This window comes from Osmerus mordax, chromosome 28, assembly GCF_038355195.1.
Source record: "Osmerus mordax isolate fOsmMor3 chromosome 28, fOsmMor3.pri, whole genome shotgun sequence".
Taxonomy (NCBI): domain Eukaryota; kingdom Metazoa; phylum Chordata; class Actinopteri; order Osmeriformes; family Osmeridae; genus Osmerus; species Osmerus mordax.
The window spans coordinates 1902094-1923552 of NC_090077.1; the positions used below are offsets into that span (position 1 = coordinate 1902094).

The 21459-nt window shown below is 47.1% G+C and overlaps 3 protein-coding genes across 3 annotated transcripts; 1 reads left to right on the forward strand and 2 right to left on the reverse strand.

Annotated features, from left to right (window-relative positions):
* The first annotated feature begins 86 nt into the window (after nt 1-86).
* iqcd (IQ motif containing D) lies at nt 87-1838 on the forward strand. The gene is made up of 4 exons (XM_067231549.1): nt 87-767; nt 912-1145; nt 1289-1360; nt 1539-1838. Exons 1-4 carry the CDS (start codon nt 87-89, stop codon nt 1818-1820), a joined length of 1269 nt encoding a protein of 422 aa, XP_067087650.1. The 3' UTR covers nt 1821-1838.
* Nucleotides 1839-2494: 656 nt separating this feature from the next.
* cfap73 (cilia and flagella associated protein 73) lies at nt 2495-4407 on the reverse strand. Its single transcript, XM_067231592.1, has 7 exons — nt 4352-4407; nt 4070-4175; nt 3710-3814; nt 3389-3586; nt 3010-3231; nt 2713-2871; nt 2495-2572 (listed from the first exon to the last, which is right to left on the reverse strand). The coding sequence occupies exons 1-7, from the start codon at nt 4405-4407 to the stop codon at nt 2495-2497; spliced, it is 924 nt and encodes a 307-aa protein (XP_067087693.1).
* A 7504-nt stretch (nt 4408-11911) lies between these two features.
* On the reverse strand, nt 11912-18354 carry tbx5b (T-box transcription factor 5b). The gene is made up of 8 exons (XM_067231436.1): nt 18226-18354; nt 17800-17894; nt 17366-17485; nt 15966-16113; nt 15368-15520; nt 14615-14706; nt 12860-13089; nt 11912-12504 (listed from the first exon to the last, which is right to left on the reverse strand). Exons 1-8 carry the CDS (start codon nt 18352-18354, stop codon nt 11912-11914), a joined length of 1560 nt encoding a protein of 519 aa, XP_067087537.1.
* Between the last annotated feature and the right edge of the window lie 3105 nt (nt 18355-21459).

Genomic DNA, 21459 nt, shown 5'->3' on the forward strand with positions numbered 1-21459 from the left:
GAAATATATTGTGAAATAGTTTGTCTTTGAATCAGATGTACATGGAATAATTGAAATGTAAAATTAACGGAGGATCTTTTTTTAGCATGTCAGCAGAGGCTGCCTTGCCCACAGAGGATGTCACCCCCCAGACCCTGCTCCACTGCCCCCAGCCCAAGGTCAAGGCACGAGAAGACTCCCTGAAGATCCTAGACCCCTCAAAGACGAAGCTGTCGTCGCTGGAGACTAAGCGAATAGCCGGAGTGCTGGACGAATGCATCAGCCGGGTGGAGCAGGTGGCTTTACTGCCAGCTGTGCTGGCCCACCTGGAGGATCTGTCAGTGGGGCTGGGAGAGGAAGTGACCGGGGCCCTAAGGGAGCACCGGCTTCTTGAAGAGAGGCTGGCGAGTCTGGAGAGGACACCCGGTGGTGAGGCCGTGGGGGGGAAAAGAGTCCAGGCGGAGAAAGACATCCAGAGCTCCTTGAAGAACGTGTTGCGTCTGCTCCGAGACCAACCGGCCGCCAGACGCGTTCTGAGAGGGGCGGCGGTGAGAGGGGAGGGCGTATTGAAGGGATCACCAGGGGTGAGTGGAGGCATGCAGGGCGTCTTGGGGGGGCTGATGGAGCTCAAGGGGGTGCTACTGGAGAAGCTGTTGACCAGCCCCACAGAGGAGAGGGAGCGGAGATGCTACATGCAGGAAGTGTCTCTGAGGCACAAGAACAACATGGAGCTGGTAGCTTTGCTGGAAACTGCAGTGGAAGCTTCCATTAAGGACAGTGACACAGAGGTATAGAGGCACCTAAAACCCACCAGAATAACTTGTCTGTTTGCAAACAAGAGCTTTCTGTGCAAGATATTCCCTCTTCCGAATAGAAATGGTAATTTCTCTACCACCCTATTCCCCCTCTCTCTGTCTCTTCGTCTCTCTTAGATTGGCAAGAAGAATGAGGTTATCAAGAAGCTGAAAAGCTCCCTGCACCAGATGGAGAAGATCTCGGAGGACTTTGTGCTGAGAATGCAGCAGGACGCCGAGAAGCAGAGCCAATCAGACGCCAAGACCTCGGAGGGGAAACAGAGCCGCATGCAGCAAGAGGCCAATCAGCTACGAGTCCAGCTCAACAACCTGATTGCAGAGAACCGCGAGGTGGAGACCACTCTTCGAAAGGTCAGTCTTTAAAGGTCAAGCAGCATCCCTTATCAGTTGGAATCTTCATCTTACATTTTAATTTGGGAGAAAAAAACATTCCAACACCGAAATCGAGTGTCTGAACTTGACAGTAATGCTGTACTCTGCCCCTCTGGCGTTAGAAAAAGTACAAGGTGGAAACAGAGATCGAGAACTGGATCCAGAAGTACGACGCCGACATGGGAGAGAAACAGGTAGAGTATCCATGACGACACAGAGACTCAGCTGGTGGGGACAGACATTCAAGATTCCAAATGCATTCCATCTTTTCTACCCCCTCTGTCTTCTGTGGGTGGAGGGTGTGTGGAGGGTGTGGGGTGTTAGATCCCGTCTTATCCCATATCCCCACCTCTCTACCCCTCCTTTCTCCAGCTAGAGCTGGAGGATATGATGGGCGTGTTCGAGGAGGAGAAGGAGGAGCTGAGGCAGCTGGAGGAGGCATACGCCGTCCTGGAGGTGGAGTTCAGCCAGATCCAGGAGGAGAGGCGCCTGGCGGAGGAGAGGAGGGAGGAGGACAGGAGGCTGCTGGAGCTGAAGAGCCAAGCCGCCACCCTGATCCAGGCCATGTGGAGGGGCCACCGCGTCCGCAAGGCCATGAAGGGAAAGGGCAAGGCCAAGAAGGGCAAGAAGGGCAAAGGCAAGAAGGGCAAATAGAGCCGGTGGACTTCCTACCTGCGGTTCTAAAGAGCTCTCCACCAGTGACCAGTACGTGGTCACTGTGTGTTTTTACATTTCATATATTGTACCTGGGGGATTTATTTGAGTGTTATTTTTATCTTCGTAATTCATTTGAGATGATTTCCTATTAAATGCCGCTCCTATAATGCTGCTTGATGACTCATGTTATATTATGTTTTAGTGTGTGTACATGTATATAGATATATAAACTATATATACTTTTTTTTTTCAGTTCAGTTTATTATAAAATGCAGAAATGAATCTCATGATCGAAACATATAAAGCAGTTCAAATTAATAATTGGAAAGAAAACTTCTTATTGTAATAGCTATGCAAATAAACATACAAAATTACAGAATTTCATATGAGTAAAGTAAAAAAAAATTAATGAATATCCATCACAACCATTGTGTGGTGAAAGTTGAGTTTGGCACATATTAGACATTTTCCCTCCCCAACCACATGGTGGCAGCAGAGTTTAGATTGTTCAGTGTTTGGAACGGCCCCAAACCAGACTGCCAACCCAGGCAGGCCTCCCTGCTCCACAGTCGACAGGCCCTTCACAACATGTGGGACGTCCTATTCTCCCCACAGTCTCCTCACAGTCAGCTGGAATTGTTCTGGAATCTTCTTGATCTTCTTTCACCTCCTCACTCTCTGTCATCTGAGGGATCCTGACCTTGGATGTGGCTCACAATGGCTGCCTGGTCCTTGATGAACAGCTGTATCTGAAGCAGAGACACCACAGTGATGAATGGTGCTGTTGCTGTTAGACATACCAGTGGAGATTAATGGCAGCCAGATGACCCTGACCTTAGATGGCCCAGTCCGACCCAGACACGTGCTACATCACTGGGAGACGACCAACCTTATCTAGCTGCGCCTCTGTGTCGTCAATGGCCACACCCTCTTCCTGGTCAGTCTGCCCACCCGTCATGTGATAAAGGTTAAGGGTCACCACTTTGATCTGGCCCAATAGGAGCGTCTCCTTCGCCGCTGTGGTCTGGATGTGATTCCACTTGCTCTCCTGAATTAAAAAAGGAGACCATCCTTGTCATTAGCATTATTCGGGAACAAGACTAAAAGATCGAAATCCAGCAACAGTCCCTTAGAAATCCATCGATCGTGTCTGCTCTGTGTTTGATTGAGGATGTCTGACACCCACCCATCGGAGAGCGTCTGAGCGTGCCTGGTCCAGCTGGCTCTGGAGCTTGGAGAGCAGGTTGTTGTTGTGCACCAGCAGACAGCTCTGCTGGTCCGTGTATCTCTGGAGGGCTCCTCTCAGGCCGTCCACCTGCTCCTGGACCTCGATCTCCCTCTGTCTCAACTGGTCCCTGGTGGTCACCAGGGTCTCGAAGCGACCCAGCAGCTCCCAGACCTCCTCGAACTGCGGCACATATACACACACACACCCACACACACACACAATAATTACATCACAACTTACCTGATTTAATTGGAAGACATCAACTTCCTTTATTCACCATAACAGTTTTGTACAACTACACACATAATGTTTGATGTGATTTGTTGAACTGGTGTACCTTGGACATTCGGAGGACCTGTTCCAGGAAGTTCCAGTAGAGGGCGCTCCTCTCCACTCTGCCCTGCAGTCTCTGTCTTCGGGCCTCCAGGATCGCACACTCGTCCTTCAGTCTCTCGATCTCTGCCTCCTTCTGCAGGACAGCTTCCCTCTCTTTCTCTGCTTTCTTCGCTCCGCGACTTCGCTTGGCATCGTTTTCCTAATGAGCGGTTGAGACATTATCACCCCCTGGTCCAACAAGGTTCAATGAAACACTACAGATTCGATGAGAAAGGTTGTTATGTCAGGTAGAACCTCCAGATGGAGGGTTGTAAACACAGACTTTGAGGAATTTGTCAAACTTGAGAAGAGACTCCTTCAGCAACTCCTCCTTCATCATCAACTCATTTCTCTGCTGTCGCAAACTCTGCTTTTTCAGCTCAAACTCCTGTGTGCACACACACAAACACACACACACACACACACACACCAGAAAGACACACAGGACTGTTAAAACCGTTGGCATGGCACGACCGCCACAGATTCATCGTCACACGAGGACAAAAACAGGTTCAGACAATCACAGATAGCAGGAACACAGAAGAGGGAAGCTTCTGTAGTCCATCGTTGGCAGTTGTGGTCATTGTTGTTTGCCGAGTGTGATACAGCTCATGATGAGCGTTGCGAGGTTTGTCCTGAGCACCTCTCTGTGAGTCTTCAGCCGTTTGTCCACCTGGGTGATTTCACTCCGTTTCTCCAGCAGACGCGTTGCACCTGTCATCAGATCTCTCTCCCTCCTTGGCACTTTTCTACACACACATACAAACACACAAAGGTGGACATCCAAAAAACCAATTACACAGACAATGATTTGCATTAAACTCACACACAAACGTTAGGTCCTTTGAGGACCATAAGGATTCGAGTTGTATTTATTTTGGAAAAAATAAATTAAAATCTCTCTGACACACACACACTCACTCACTTTGAGAGTTGTTCCTCAAAGACTGTCTTGAAATAATCCTCCAGGTTCAGGGCCATTCTGTTTCCTGTGTCTGGAGAATCCTTCAACCAGCCGGGGTGATAAATGACGGTGAGTAACTTTGGTAAGGAAACTTTCCTGTTGGAGTTGGTTCAATCTTTCTACTTTGCTGCGTGTTTCTGTTTCTATGGCAACACACACACACAAAGCTTCTTGGAGCCTCCTGTGGCTGGATCTTGTATTCCATCCAAAACTGCACACCAGATCTTTCTGACGTGGAGGCCAACAAGACTGAAGGTTTCTTCAGCTGATTGACAGATTGCTATCCTAAATGGAGGAGTGTCATCTAACTTGAAGCTGTGAATTCACACATTCCTATCCTCTGTGTCACCCACGGAAACCTCCTGAAACAGACACACACACAGTGACTTCACTAACCACTAAGTGAAAGCTTTCGACTAGACATGGCTCTGGGATCACCTTGTGGTACTCGTGGCGTCGGCCTCCCCCCCGGTGACAGAGGAGAGAGTCATTCAGATGAACGCAGTGGGAGGTGGCCCGCGATGTCGTTCCCGCATTAGGCACATCAGGTGGGATGTCTAGGATTAGGTGAGGCAGACATCATCACCAGAGAAATGCATCTGCAAAGGCACGCACGCACACACACAGACACACACTTACAGAGAGAGAGAGAGAGAGTTAGCGAAGAGGAAAAACAACAACACACAGATCTGGTAGTGGGGATGCAGCTGAATCAATTTTTGATGAGCAGAAAGCACACTACACACACTGGGCTTTATTAATGCTAATGGAGAGATGCTATCAGAATAAAAGCATGTTGTGCTTGGTGACAGAGACAGTGTGTGAGGCTGAGGAGATGTGGACCTCACACCCGTGTAAACATCTGCAGACCTTTTAACAGCCAGGAGCACGAGGGCAGGAGATGAATATTTGAAGGCATCAGCGCAGAGATGATTATTTGTACATGTTTGGGGAGGAGAGGAGCGGAGAGGAGGAGGGTGCATTAGGGCAGTGGAAGAATACCGTTGATGCAGTGTATGGGATAGGTAGGATGGTGGCTCAACCACACACACACACACAGACACACACACACACACAGAGACACACACACACACACACACACACACACACACACACACAGAGACACACACACACACACACACACAGAGACACACACACACACACACAGAGACACACACACACACACACAGACACACACACACACACACACACAGAGACACAGACTCATACTCCAGTGGACAGGTGATAAACATTTAGGGATCCATTATTAAGGGTCAACAGCCCGATACAAACAGATGCTGAGAGGAAGTCTGTGTTTATGCTAATGACCCTGTCAGAGAAAGGGCCTTCATGCTCTCCAAGCTCATCTATTAGGAATGAGAGACAATACCCCGTCCAGCACAAAACAATGCTTCAGGGCTGGAACAATAGGCTCTGAGGTTAGGGGTGGGGGGGGTGCAATGGAGTTTTGTTGGGGAGAAGGTTCGCTGTGTGTGTGTGCATGTGGGGGTTGGGGAACTGGGGGGGGGGGGGGGGGGAGCTGTGTATGCATTTGTTTGTTTATGGATGTTTGTGTTGTTGTGTTCGTGTCTCAGCAGTGGTCTTGTCGGCTTGTTTGCTGACATCCTGGTTCACATGTGGAGACATGAGAGCCAGGGAAGCCAGGGGGGCTGTCAGGGCCCGGGCTGGGAAAGGGAGGCCTGTGTGGGGCTACAAGGATGGACCTCCACTGCCCACACCCTGGAGCTTATTTATCTTCATCAAAACACACATTTATATATGTTTTAGATGTAAACATATACATATATTTATGTATTCGATTGTATATATAAAAAAGGAGAAATGCATATTTATATGTAAGTGCGTCCGTGTGTGTGTGTTCATGCAAGGCTACCTCTATTTGTGACCTTTTGTCCAAGTGGCATGACCTCTTGTCCAAACACAGCAACAGTGTGCCGGTAGTGATATCATTATACTGCGTGCCGCCATCCAGACACACCGACTGCAGTGTGTTGGTGTGTGTGTGCACTTGTGTGTGTGTCAGTATGTGTGTATGCGCGTGTGTCAGTGTACATGTGCCTGAGTGTGTGTCAGTGTGTGTGTGTGTGTGTGTGAGCATGTGAGAGAGGATTAGCCTGCCTCTCCAGTCCTCTGGCTGTAATCAGACAGGACATTGGCTCCATGTCGGCCACTAACCCCCCTCATCACCCAATAGGGGGTCGCGTCTCTCCTCTATACCCTGTCAAGCGTATGTTCATATGGCGGTCTTTGTGTGTGTGCGTCCGTTTGTGCATGTGTGTGTATAAGTACATGTGTGTGTCTGCCCGGTACTAATCCCTTGTTCAGCATGCTGTGGGTCATAGAAATAGAACTGCATGGATGTCGATGTGGACGGGCCCAGGGAGAGCGGCCTGGGTCAGGGGCTTGAAGAGCAGGGCTGATAGGGAGGTGCTATCACCCCTGTGGTATGGAGGAAAGAGCAGATAAAGAAGGGCCTGATCATGTTAGGCTGACCCATGTGACCCTGCGCTGGTCTGTCTGCTGTGTGTCTGACCTGTGACCCCTCCCTTTGTCTTCGGACTACCCACGGCTGCACGCACACACACAGACATACACACACACACAGACTTACAAACACACGCACGCACACGCAGACATACACACACAGGCACCCACACACATGCATGCACGCACACACACACATGCACACACACACACCAGTGGTCTTTGTCCTCTTTAATCTCTGACAGCTCCTGCTCTCATATTAAGATCTACTCCAGGGAACTCATGACTATTTCAGCCATAAACTCTCATTTGGGCGAATTAGCTTCCATCCGTGGTCTCGTTACGATACACAGCTTAATGGCATTACCACTCAGGGCTTTTAAACCAGGGAACTGGAATTTATAGAATGGACATTAGCTACATTCAAATAAACCTTCTCTTGTGGATGGGACTTGAGTTTGCAGAGTTCCTGCAAATAGTCGTTCCCTGTCACAGGGGGGCTTATAGTAGTACTGTATGTTTATGAATGTACCAAATTAAAACAGTCTGCTCTGTGTTTTACATGCCTCTGGGGTGATGTGGCTCCCCTCCCTCTGTGTTCCCCTCTGGGTCCTAGTGCCCCCACCGCAACCACAGACAAGCCAACCCATCACAGAGCATAATCAACTTTGTCAATTACACTGCATCTCTGACCACTTATGTCTCTCCAAATAAGGGTTGAATATCCCACAAATGCTTCACAAGGCACTGGAGGAGCGGTCTGAACCACGCAGATATCTCTATCTAAAGACGAGGAGATTCTGATTAGACCTCAATCGCAGTACTTTGAGCGGGAGAGGAACCGAAACAGGAAACAAGTACCTGAAATTCACAAACATTTCTACCTTCTACAGGAAACAAAGGTAGGAAATGGAAGACTAAAACACCAACCGTTCCAGAATGGGAATTAAAAAATGACACAATGTCATTCTTTCCGAACACAAAAATGTATTATTCGTGGCAGACAACTATTGAATTGAGCATATGGGTGTATGTGCGCATAGGTATGTGTGCGTACTGAGGGAACTCAGAAGAGATGAAAATCGGAGAGAAAAAACAGCAGCAGTTTGCCTCAAATACCAGGCTGAAAATAGTGATGGGAAGAATGGCATTGAAAGGGTGAAAGGCGGGGGGGAGGTGGGGGGAGGTGGGTGTGGGGGAGGTAGAGAGATAATGATAAGCACCACTTAGGGTCTTTGATCACTTGGCTCATCTGTCTTTGGTCAGACCAGTGTATCTGGGAGAGTCTACTGGAACAGCTGGACCGAACCCTCTATGTACACACACACACACTCGCAGACACACGCACACACACACATCCGCATGCACACAACATATAAATATACGCGCAATCGTATCGCTCATCCGAGGTTCGCGCTGTGCTGCTGATGTAGCACAGACGTGATCCATCTTCTGATGAAACCGAGGAGGGGCCCCTGGGAGCCGTCTGGGGGTCTCCACTCTCAGCAGACTGGCGCATGATGGAGACAAAGGGTTAAGGAGGACCAGAGCTTCTGAAGAGCCGCCTGCTTAACCCCTGACCCCACTGTGTCTGAGAGAAACAGGGGAGAGAGGCAGGCAGGGGAGAGGGGCAGGGGAGAGAGGCAGGGGAGAGAGACAAGGGAAAGGGGCAGGAGTGGCAGGAGAGAGCCAAGGGAAGATAGAGAGGGGGAGAGAGGCAAGCAGGGGAGAGAGGCAGGGGATAGAGGCAGGGGAGAGAGGCAGGAGAGAGAGCCAGGGGAGAGAGGCTGGAGAGAGAGGCAGAGGAGAGAGGCAGGAGAGAGAGGCTGGAGAGAGCCAAGGGAAGATAGAGAGGGGGAGAGAGGCAGGCAGGGGAGGCAGGCAGGGGAGAGAGGCAGGCAGGGGAGAGGGGCAGGGGAGAGAGGCAGGGGAGAGAGGCAGAGGAGAGAGGCAGGAGAAAGAGGCAGGAGAGAGCCAAGGAAAGATAGAGAGGGGGAGAGAGCGAAGAATTCTCTGTGCAGCAAAAATATTTAAATATTTTGATTATAGGGTTTCTTGTAGAGTGCAGCGACAGAAGCATTTGTGAGGGTGTTGTGTGTGTGTGTGGGTTGCAGGGGGGATGGGGAGGGGGGTTGTATGTGAACTGTTAACAGGTGTGAGGGCCCTTAACCCTATGCGAAAATAATAGAAACGTGATACCCTTAACCCTCAAAAGAGGGAGGTGGGGTTGAGGAGAAAAGGAGAGGGACCACCAACACACCCCACCTTGCTGTGTGCTCCAGCCCAGCCAAGCCCTCCTGTCTGTGGGAAGCAGGTTGTCTGTGAGACGGCCCAGCTGGAGGAGACTGGAGATGCCAAACAAGCTGTCAGAGATAAGAGGAGCACGCACGCACTCTACCCAAGCACCACCATCACACACTTACACACACACCACCACACACTTACACACACGCAGGACACACACCACACACACACACACACTCATACACAAGCAGGACACACACCACACACACCCACACACACACTCATACACAAGCATGACACACACCACACACACACAGCCTCACACACGTACACATACGCAGGACACACACACCACACAGGGTACATCCAAACACACAGGGCACACACACACAGAGCGGACACACATACCACACACACACTGTTTAGTTCAAACCTCTTTATCGGCGTTGACAGGGCAGGTCGGGGGTCAGGCGAGCTCCAACCATAGAGGTTCCAGGAGAGAGAGAGAGAGTCCCCCTCCTCTCCCAGTCCTCTTCCCTTCCCAGAGTTCCTCTTTGTGGTAGGAGCCAATAACAGCTAGAGCAGATGAATGATCCAGATGATCTTATGATGTGGCCTTTACAGACAAGTGGAAGGATGTCTTTGCATCACAGCGGGACCGATAAACTGCCATGTAACTGGTAGAGTGTCACTTCCTTATCAGGTGTTGAGCGTCCTTTAAATAACCCTCTGGGAACGCAATGCTTCTACATCAGGTTCCTGCATGCAGGGGAAAAAGGTCCAGGACAACAGACTGAATTTTCAAAATGCTCTTATATTTATTTCAGTTCTATGTATAAATTAGAGTTTATGTACATCAGAATGGAATATTTAACAACTCAGTTATTATGACAGGCTGTGGCCAATAGGGAAGGAAGGGAGGAGCAAGAAACAAATATTTATAATAACTTTAAAACACCTCAAACACTATCAGTTAACAATTTCACCACAGAACTAGACTAACAAAATAAATTTTAATAAATACTATAAACAAGAACAATAATAAACAAAAAGCACTTCCTGGAAAGACCTTTTCAATTGATTGCGCACACCCACATCTCCAAACACACACACACACATGCACACACACACACATGCCTTCTTTGCCTGCCGCGTTCTGTCACCAGTGTGTGCACCAGTAGGTCCTTAATCAGAGTGCATAATGGACAACTGGCCATGTATACCAGCACATGAAGGAGAGCGTCGTTCTGAAACATGTAGGTCGTACAAAAACAAACTATCACTACATCTCAGGGATCCTTACAAACGGTAAAATCAACAAACTTCATCGTGTTTGAGCCTTCAACATAATGTCTGGGATCATGTCAGAGAGAAAAAGAGAGAGAGGCAGAGAAAGAAAGAGAGAGAGAGATAGCGAGACAATGAGACGGATAGAAAATAAGAAGGCCAATCGCTTTAGCACCACAGGGGGCAGTTAGGGAGGCAGGGAGTAGATGAGGCAGGGGTGGGGGTAGTGGGCCAATTAGGATTTCAGTAAGAGACAGGCGTAAATCCTTTGCGGTCACTGGAGGACATGATGTACATCCCCCCCAAAAAAACATTTCCTTTTGGAGAGCCTTCTAACTACCAAGAGCTTACACTGATCTCATGAATGATTCATCAACAAACACATGATACAACTGGAGAGCTTTGATTGGCTAGCTCTGGACGGAGTACAGTTTTTATTGGATGGTTTGGGGTGACAGAGAGGACAGCGGTGACAGCTGTGTGACGCTGCAATGTGCAGTTACCCAGAATGCACGGGGAACAGTGTGTTCAGGTCCTGCGCCCCCCCCCCCCCACCCCCCCTGGCATGGTCTAAACAAACTGTTTATCTCTCTGGTGTAGCGCCTGCAGCCACTGTAGCCCGTCTCACTGGGAATGAATACACAGCAGTCTTGAGCTGAGCTGACACACACACACACAAATACACAACAGATACACACACACACTGTGCAAATATACCGTAGACATTCACACACACACGCGTATGCACACACACGCACAGACCTTCTCTCGCTCCCTCTCTCTCTCTCTCGCACACACACATGTACAGTACAGACACACACAAACAGATGGCATTGCTTCAGCACACAACGGTAGAAATCAATTTCCCCTCAGGCTGGGCTGTGAAAACTGAGCTAATTTACTCTACAGTATAAGAAGCATGGCTGGATAGGAACACTGTCTACTGACAGCACACAACACTACACTGTACATATATGGGTCAGGAGAAGGGTTCAGTTTGCTGGGGGGGGGGGGGACACTGATGTCACAAAGTTAAACTGAACCACAAAAAAAACACTGAGGGACTTCTGGACAGGATAACCCGAGTTTGGAGTGCAAACTTTAACATCCCTCAGCTGGGATTCATTACACACATAAGAGATGTTGATCCATAAGGGGGCTCTTTTCTTCGGCCTCCAGGGTCGCAGATTCCACTGTGGTAGGTTCCTACGAGCGCAGGGTTTCCGAGTCAAAGGGGGAAGGAATTAACTGTGACACTCCCATGATCCATGAAGCACAGGGGAAGGGGGGGGACCACAAACAGCAATCGATATCTCTTCACAAAGCATAGAACTGGGCACACTTTACACTGTCAACTTCGCCGACAGACTGCAATGTCTCATCAGGATAGTACCGAGGCTGTCATGTGAGTGACAGATGTACCGTAGAAGCACTAACCATCAATCAAAAGTCTTTGCCCTGTTACCGAACAGACTTCTGGTCCAATCAGGTGGCTTCACTCCACTCTGGGAGTCCTCCCCTGCTGTGTGTGTCCAGTGTGTGGTAGAGGGGAGGGGTGAGGTTGGTGGAGTAGCCAGGGTACTCTCCCAGGTGTGGGCTAAGCTGCCTGCTGTGGGGGTGTTGGGGGGTCTGAGAGGACGGTCCTGAGGTCTGAGTCTGGTAGGGGTCGTGCGAGAGAGACTCCCCCAGCGGAGGTGAACCCTGGTGGGCTGCAGAGCTGAGCCGAGAGCCCCTAGGGCTGGAGCTGTAGGGGGTGTGGGAAGCGAAGGTGGGGTAGGGGTCCATAGGGGTCATGGCAGGGGTCAAAGGGCATCCGTAGGACCAAGACGTACAGCTCAGATCCTCCAGCCTGGGCTCCGAACCTGCGAACATGCACGCCTGGCGCTGTCCCCCCTCAAGGCTGTAGGGGGAACCAGAGAGTCCCAAGGGGGGTTGGTGTTGGTGTGGCAGCCCGGGGGGAGGGGGGAGGAGAGGAGGGTAGGGAGCAGGGCGGTAGTAGGATTCGTCTTCACTTGAACTCTCGATAAAAGACTTCCTGTACAGATGCTGCTGGTCTCCTGCAGAACCGCCATCGTCCGCTGTGGATAGAAAGAGACACGCAATCATGAGGAGTCAGGTGGCTGAGCGGTGAGGGAATCGGGCCAGTAATCAGAAGGTTTCCAGTTCGATTCCCGGCTGTGCCAAATGATGTTGTGTCCTTGGGCAAGGCACTTCACCCTACTTGCCTCGGGGGGAATGTCCCTGTACTTACTGTAAGTCGCTCTGAATAAGAGCGTCTGCTAAATGACTAAATGTAAATGACTGAACACAGTTCCAAAACAGGAGCAACGCTGTTGTTTTTAAGCAATTCCCACAACATACAAACGATTAGCCAGTTAGCATTTGCCAACGGCTTCACTGTTCAAATGTGCTGACAGTAGAGGCTACACACACCTGTCCTCTTGGTGCAGTGGTAGGCCTGTTGGTGAGGATGGGGGAGGCCGTAGGGGGCCAAAGGGGAGGTGAGAAGCTCCTGGGGGCTGCCGCTCACCCCGTTCTCACAGGGAAACGGAGCTCCCAGCCCCTCTGGGGAACCGAGGCCCCTGCCGTCCCCCTTGAAAGGACTCCCCCTGGATACAGCCTTCTGACGCGCTGTGCTGCGGGGGACCACTGGGTAGTCCTTACTGGGAGGGAGGGGAACCGAGGGGATGTAGGGAAAAAAGGATGTTTAAAAACCTGACCAACACAGATGGTCTTAATGCCTGTGAGGTATGTTTTTGGTATTATAGTTTAAAATAGACCATAACTAAATTTGACACACTGTCATTTAGAAAGGAACTAAATGAACAAAATCTTTCCCACTACTATGAAATCTGTAAAGTATATTTTTATTTTTTTCCTTTAATTTATAGCTCTCTCTCTCTCTCTCTCTCTCTCTCTCTCGCTGTACACTGTGACATCTCATTGACCTCGGTGCTATGCAGGAAACAGTGGGCAGTGTCTCTCTGCCTCTCATCCACTTGTGACACACACACACACACGCACACATACACACACTGTGCTGTGAGATAATGTGCCGATCTAAAAATAAGTCTGTGGCCGTATGTCACTTCAGATAGACTCTGCCCCGCTCGCCTCTCTCCCCTCAAACAACCAGAGACCCACTGTAACCCAGGACTCTCTCCCCCCTCTCGGCCACTCCACTACTCCGGCCTTCCCTCCCCCCCATCCCCTCCTCCATCTCACCCCCTCCATCTCACCCCTTCCATCCCCTCTCGTCCCCCCACCCCCTCCTCCATCTCACCTCTTCTCTCCACCTTTGTCACCTCCTCTGTATCAACCCCCTTTTCCACAATGTGACACTATCTCTTCGTGACACCCACCTCTACACCGCCTGACACATTTAGCACATCAGCTGAGATTAGGACCAACACTTAACAGCCACGACATTACTACATTAGCGACCGCCTCAACTTTTCGCATGGCCTGCCTCAGGAATAATAGGTGCGACCATGAGCCACACTCAGAAACATAACATACAAAGGTGTTTCTGGTACCTTCTAAAGTCACAGAGCAAGAACACAGGTACAGAAACAATTAAGATAGTCACTTCCATAGGAATAAACTCCAGGGAGAGTTGGAGTACTGTTCCCAGATAGCCTAGCTGAAGGGGCTGAGATCTCTACCTTGCAGTCTGATTCATACACTTGCAAGTCATCACAGAGGGAGGGGGGTCAGATGGGGACCATCTGCACTCCATCATAACCACTGCTGTTCAACTGTAAAGTGGGCTGCCTTACATCAGGCCTGAGAGCGGGGGGGGGGGGGGGGGGGAGTGAGACGGAGTGGGAGAGAGACAGACGGGTAGAGGCGACGGAGAAGGACAAGAGGGAGAGAGTGAAAGAGAGTGAAAGAGAGAGGGTGAGGAAGAGGGAGAGAGAGGCGGAGAGAGAAGGGGAGGGAGGGAGAGGAGGAGAGAGAGAGAAGGGGAGGTAGAGAGAGAGAGGAGGAGAGAGAGAGGGGGAGAGAGAAGGGGAGGTAGGGAGAGAGAGGAGGAGAGAGAGAGGGAGGAGAGAGGAGGGGAGGAGAGAGAAGGGGAGGTAGAGAGAGAGGGAGGAGAGAGAGGAGGAGAGAGAAGGGGAGGAGAGAGAAGGGGAGGTAGAGAGAGAGGGAGGAGAGAGAGGAGGAGAGAGAGAGAGCTGTGCTCACCCTTGTATCTTGGCCATACGGTGAAGCTCCATGTCCTCTGTCCCTCTGAAGCCTTTAGCAAACGGGTTATTCTCGATCTTCAGCTGTGTGATCTGGGGAACAGAGCACACTGCGTTACATTTCAGCCGAAACACACACAACCTCACACACACACACACAGAGCTGGAACAATAACATAGATGACCAAGGAAAAGAACGAGGTCATATCTGCCACATTACACACAGAGAGAGCAAGAGAGCGAGAGACAGAGCGAGAGACAGAGAGAGAGAGAGAGAGAGAGAGACAGAGGGAGAGAGAGAGAAAGAGAAAGAGAGACAGAGACAGAGACAGAGAGAGAGAGAGAGAGAGAGAGAGAGAGAGAGAGAGAGAGAGAGAGAGAGAGAGAGAGAGAGAGAGAGAGAGAGAGCGAGAGAGAGAGAGAGAGAGAGAGAGAGAGAGAGAGAGAGAGAGAGAGAGAGAGAGAGAGAGAGAAAGAGAGAGAGGAAGAGAGACAGAGACAGAGACAGAAAGTTGAGTAAATAACCTGACACTGTGTATTAGACCAGTGGCTGAAGACGGGCCTGCTGATTCACATTCACAACATCAACCTGAACAAATGAGCCCTGATACTTCAGTACATGCCAATATTCCATACGAATCATTTCAACAAGCAATTACAAGAAGCATTTGTGATATTTAACAAGGATATCAAACATGTCTACATTTGAAAGCACTGGTTTGGACAAACATGTATGCTTTTAGTAGAGCCATACCTTGTGGTTTTGGTATGACGTCACTGCAATGAAGGCAGTCTCTGAGAACACGTGCGTGCAGAACGCGGTGTTCTTCGATCCAAATCCGTTGTTTTCATCAGCTTTCACGATATGAAGGCGGGGTTGGTATCTGTGCATGGAGTTCAATATAATCTGTAATAGAATCAGTATAAATTGACCAACAGAAAAAAAAACGGAATTACAAACACCATGGGGAAATTATAAGAGTTTCAACCCTGCATGTTGAAATCAACTTACTTCACAAACAACAGGCCTCACTGCCATTGTGGCAATTGTAAGGGTATTGACATAAGTGTGCGATTATGGTGTGTGAGTGTGTGTGTGTGTGTGTGTGTGTGTGTTAGCCTCAGCTTAATTGCTGTGACAGTCCCACCAGCCATGGCCATTAGCTAATGGCCTGAAATTTCTTTGAAATCATTTCTGCTGGTTTGCTGTCTACTGTAGCCTATACAAGGCCCTCTATCACAGGCTTAATATGGAATTAACATAAATTACGGCACACCACATTTTGTGTAGGCCTACACATGAATGATTGTCTCTATTGTTACAGTAACATAAGTTAAGCCGAATCACTCACGTGACCGAACGGGTCCAGGTGGTTATTAGTGAGCTTGAGCTTCTGGAAGGACACTAGCTGGCGACTCCAGTGCGCGCCTGTGGCGGGAGAATCTGCATGCACGTAAAGTCTCCCCGGCATCGCAGGTTCAGCTTTCCCAGTGACCGACCTACGATGTAAGAGAATGGGGTCAGTCATTTTCGCGCAGACTGTCAGTTGTCCCGGGTCTGACCCGTTCGTGAACTGCGCTCTCCCCGCGCGCTGTCACACTCATGCAGGGCAGAGCCGCTTCAACCCTGAGCTGCCCGCCGGCTGTGGAAGGGTTCTCTCCGATAATAACATCTGTATGCTCAAGGATTTTATCCTGGAGAACAGCAGCTGGCACGTTTCTGTTACATTATGGCCATTATAGTCCTACGCTACAAACACAAAATCAAACCGAAAAGGTTCTGCTTAATGCACATGTCTCAGTCTCTGTCGGCCGATCACTTGGGACACTTGGTCGCATCATTTTCAAACTATTCACCTTTACAGAGGTCAAACAAAAAGTCGAAATGAATGTAGCCTGTATGTAAATACAGTGGCCTACATGGTTGTGCTATGTGGTGCCTTATATCCCATGTCTCATTTGTTTACAATGTGAAAAGGTAACTGAACTGCAAATCGGCAAACTTATTTATTAAACCTTAACGCTACAGTCAAAGAGAGAAAACAGCACGCTCTGCGGATATTTAGAGGACATACTGTAACATGACATCCCTTGGGGATGTATCCACCCATTCGCGTTCAGCGTAAAAGGCGCGCTCACAGACTATTTACCAGAACCTCCTCAAAATCCCCAAATTCTTAGTTTTATCGAGATTGCTATGTTCATATTTATAATCACCACAATTTGCATTGATAAATCTCAGCTTTCTTAGAAAATGCCATTTGGATACTCTCCGCTGATTTGAATAGGACGTTTTAATCCACGGCTGTCCGACTAATGAACCCTCAGCACTGCGATTGAACTCGCGGGCAGAGACAGGGGGCACGAGGGCATCGGGCATGCACGGGGAACTAGGCCACAGGGCTCCAGGAGGCACAAGGACGTCACCAGAGCGATGTCACATTTTGCCCCTTGCCTGACCCATGGCATTCACACACCTGCAGGTCTTCTCAATTTACCAAAGCTATTTTTTGCTTTGAAATGTTGTAAATTGACAACGGCCTGCACAAAAACACGAACAACAGTTTCAGCGGTAGACCTATAGGCCCAAATGTAAACTATTACAAATATACACGCATGTGTATCTAATACCTCCCATTTATTCTCCTTCGTCAGGCGTTGTTTTGAGTGTCCAATTAGTCAACCGATCATGCCAGAAGAAAAAGCATTGTAAAAATGTGATCCAATAGATTTGATAGCTTAAATATCTTACCACTTATTGTCAGCAAATTTATAGCGATGGTCATCAGCGGGAACAATGTCCATTAGAAGAATGTACTTGGTTTTGGGATTTAACCCTGTGACCTTTATTTTGTAGCTGGGAAACATCCTCCTGTAAACGAAAGATATCACGAATAAATATGTTGACAAGAAAACGAACATCCCAGATGATCTAGTCTATAGGCTACTTATGCCTATGTTACGAACATTATATCGACTAATGAAAGATTTGGGAATTGTTGATAAAATCAAGTTTTTTGTTTTTACAAAAACTTTTGTAAAAAGCTGTATTTACATAATCATGCAACTTGGGTAAAAACCTATAGGTTATACAGCCAAGAAAGTGACGTGCTGACTCACATGATGAGAGATATATTAACTAATATCTTACATTTTATTTAAGTTTTGTAACGAGCAATGGCTTACCTTCCCGCCTTCGTGATAATCATTTCAGTTTCAACCTCGTTAAACTTAGTCCAGAGTTCGCGCTCATGGAGATACACCTTGATTCCCTCCATTCCCTGTTAAAGAAAAAGGAAATACACTGTACATCTGTTTCTTAAAAGTATGCTTTTTATGCCTTATAAATTAGTCATATTTGTGTTAGCAACATCAACTTGAGTCAACAAACATTGGACTGTGATTTCATTTTTTCTATTTTATTTTTGCCTATACTGACACAAACTGTGGTAGGCTAAATAACGAAAAACATGTTCCTTAATTTCCTTTATCGCCTTAATTAACTTGCATTTAATCTTTTGTTTTGAAAAAACTAAAACGAGCCTTTAACGTGCTATGGCGGCACCATATTCACATGGGCCTAGTTGGGCCTACATGGATCTCTGCTCTTACCTGTTGTGCGCAGGTGGTTTGAGGTGAGGACACGCGCGTCTGATTCTCTGGTTTATTCTCTTTTGGTGTGTCCGAGCAGTCTGTGTCTGCGCGCTCCGGAAGGCCAAACGAGTCTCCGCCGTTAGCCATCACACTCACCTGATGCCGCGGGACTCACTGACAGGACACACACACACACCACATGTTTGCAAACTATTGAAATAGTCTAGTATGAACGTTTTATGGCAGGCCTATCTAAATATTTGAAATCTGGATGATATGCTGACATGATTTTAAAACATTGGACATTGGTTATCATACTGCAAATAACTGGACGAGCAAAATCCAGGTTTTAAAAGGTTTCACGTTTGCATTGATGATTAAAATATGACCTAATATTGGAACAAATGGAATGACTAATATGTGACAATATTGATGTTAGTTTAAAATATTAATATTTAACTGTTACAATAATTTGTTTAAACGTTTTTTCTATCAAGAAGTACACCTTAAATCAACAACAATAATAGTAGTAGCCTATCATAATAATACTACATTTCTACAAGCCCACTATAAACACAAAAATAGAAGTAAACAGTCTAAGGTTAAATACAAAAATTATATCATAAATACGTGTACATTACTAGCAAGAAAAAAAGTACAGCACTGATAAACATAGTAATAACATTATTACGATTATTAATATTAACATGCATACAGATTGTTATTTTAATCGACATGCATATTGCTGTTTTAATATAGCCTAACAATATTAAATAGTAAGTTTAATAATTTGAAGAAGGCTAGCCCGTTTTCGTTTGGTTATATTTATGGTGATTGTTCTCCGGCTGGTTTGTAAAATGCCAAACATTTTACACGTAGGTAACATTTAAAAGCATGGTTGGTGTCTTCATTTGCACATATTGTCACATCTTGTTTTGAGGCCTACCTGAGGCCCAGCCTCCAGACGCGCATCCACAGCTATATTCCCTTAAAACAGGGTACAGTACACGCCACGGTATCCTGTCAGCACATTTTCCTAGATTGCAGCGTCACCAAAATCCCTAGACCTACATCAACAAATGATCTAAACTCAGTCAATGTAAAATTAGGCTAAAGACAAATAGCCTATGATTGTTTTTGCTACCCCTGCTTGTTGTCAGACGTCTTTCCATGGCATATCTTCCTCAATCCGGTCCACCACTGTCCCCGCTCGTTACCCTGTCCACTCCAAGAATCGAAGTGAGATGCCTTAGTAGGCCTATTTTCTCTTCAAATCAACAAAGATCTGTTTCAAAGCATTCCAACCCTCTCCAGTCCCCACCCCCATCTTAAGCCGTCAAACTGTATACACATTTCAAATCGACGCAAATGCTCGACGCCTTCCGTTCAACCAGCCTTCTCTTTACATATCCCTCCTATACAATAGGCCTAGTGTTATAGGTTTATTTTTAATATTTTAACGGATTTAATTGGCCGCTTGGTCGCTCTCCTTCGATCTCCTTCTCAAACAATATCTCTATTTCAGCCATGGAATTAAGTTAAAAAAAAAATTTAGTTGTCAACCAAGTGTGTTGCAGCGTTTCGTTACAATGCGTGTGCATTATTTTGACTGGATTACTGTGGTTATCCAGAGAATAAATCGGTGGCGCGCAGTCATCCAGAGTTGAAAGTTGAAGGGGTCAGCGGGAGGTAAGCGTTATGGTTTTCGGTCAAATTCGGGTGTCTCCGTTCAGCGAAATGAATTTGACGCCAAAATTCATAACATCCAGCAGTTCAAGCCTCACAGCCTTTCTATTCACACACGTGAATAGAAATAAAAAACCCAATAGTCTCTACCCGTCGATGTGAGGTTATGTCCACATTTTGTGAGGTTTGCACTAGAAACATAGCACATTGATTTTCAAAATTCAATGAGCCTATTCATTATTCTTTCCGTTGTCAGTAGCGTATTGTGCTTTTTATTTTATTGACTGCCGTCGATGAGGTATTTGCATCACCCTGCGCGTAATTCTGTCTGAATTTGTATACAAACATGCAGTCCCGCGCCCTTTACGCGCAAGGCGTTCTCCGGTAAATGCTTTGCCATAGGTTACAGATATCTTCCCATCGTTTCCATATCACATACTTAATTTGAAACATTCAACTAGAAACTAAATGACTTCTTACCTTGTTCAATTGTTAAGTGTGCGCTGGTACATTCATCAAAGATCGCAGATCTGTGGGCTAGAATAGTCCTCAACGGTCATGTGGAGCAATAGTCTAGGCTATGTTTCTCGGCAGAGGGCAGTCTCGAAGTGACATGGGGAAAGGAAATGCGCTGTGTGTGTGTGGGTGTATGTGTGGGTGTGTGTGTTTGGGCGCGTGTGTGGTGATTGTGGGGGGGATTGTTCATAATGATGCTATATCAAGCCTCGGTCTGCTATAGACAAACCAAAGGCACATCACAAGACTGACCTCGCTGACGGACATACAAGCTAAATGACACCGAACAATGTTACAGACGATATGTTTTTCGGCGTAGTACACTATAAAAACCAAAGATAGACTACTGTATAAAAGCTTATTCACTCGACATTACTTCTTGACATCAGATCTCTGACCCAAATGTGTGGCCCAAATGCTTAAATACAGTATACCTATGCCATGGTAAATCTGACAACTGTACAATTAAAATTTTGCCGATGATTTTCTTAACTGTCAATAATTTCCAAAGACTAACCCGTTTTCAAATACGGGTTTATATATTTAAATAGCATATTACTACATTCATATTTAAACAATGTAATGCGAGTATCATGTCCATCATTACTGACTTGAGTAATATTATAAAACAAAATTATTATTATTTTATATAATCATGGATACGGCTATAGACCTAAAGTTATTCCATGTCTATATACATAAATACGGTATATTCAAATGTGTATTAAAAGTAATAATTATTCTACCGGCCTTCTAAAATAGGTCTGAGGAATAAGTGTGGGAATGCAAATTTTTTTTATTTGAAAGCGCGCAAGGTTGAAGTCATTTGATAATGCCAATATGATAATACATCATCTTTAATGCATTGAACCATTCAATTCTAGTGACCTACCTTACTGTGTCGTTGACTTTTCCCCCCCCACAAAAGCATGTGCAGCATCTTTAACCTCAGGGTGTTATTCTTGAAACTAAAAAGTCTGAAGAAAGGCACATTCCAAAGTAGCTACAATAACATGTAATTTTGGGGAAACAATTTGAATTTGTATTGTA

Excerpts from the sequence above, each read along its gene's own strand:
- iqcd (XM_067231549.1), top strand. The coding sequence starts at position 87 with ATGTCAGCAGAGGCTGCCTTGCCCACAGAGGATGTCACCCCCCAGACC. Across the intron at positions 768-911 it reads TTAAGGACAGTGACACAGAG|ATTGGCAAGAAGAATGAGGT; the intron begins GTATAGAGGCAC and ends CGTCTCTCTTAG. Across the intron at positions 1,146-1,288 it reads TGGAGACCACTCTTCGAAAG|AAAAAGTACAAGGTGGAAAC; the intron begins GTCAGTCTTTAA and ends CTCTGGCGTTAG.
- cfap73 (XM_067231592.1), bottom strand. The coding sequence starts at position 4,407 with ATGGCCCTGAACCTGGAGGATTATTTCAAGACAGTCTTTGAGGAACAA. Across the intron at positions 3,815-4,069 it reads GGCTGAAGACTCACAGAGAG|GAGTTTGAGCTGAAAAAGCA; the intron begins GTGCTCAGGACA and ends GTGTGCACACAG. Across the intron at positions 3,232-3,388 it reads AGGTCCTCCGAATGTCCAAG|TTCGAGGAGGTCTGGGAGCT; the intron begins GTACACCAGTTC and ends TATGTGCCGCAG.
- tbx5b (XM_067231436.1), bottom strand. The coding sequence starts at position 18,354 with ATGGCTAACGGCGGAGACTCGTTTGGCCTTCCGGAGCGCGCAGACACA. Across the intron at positions 14,707-15,367 it reads CGTCATACCAAAACCACAAG|ATCACACAGCTGAAGATCGA; the intron begins GTATGGCTCTAC and ends TCTGTTCCCCAG. Across the intron at positions 13,090-14,614 it reads CGTATGGCCAAGATACAAGG|TAAGGACTACCCAGTGGTCC; the intron begins GTGAGCACAGCT and ends CCTCCCTCCCAG.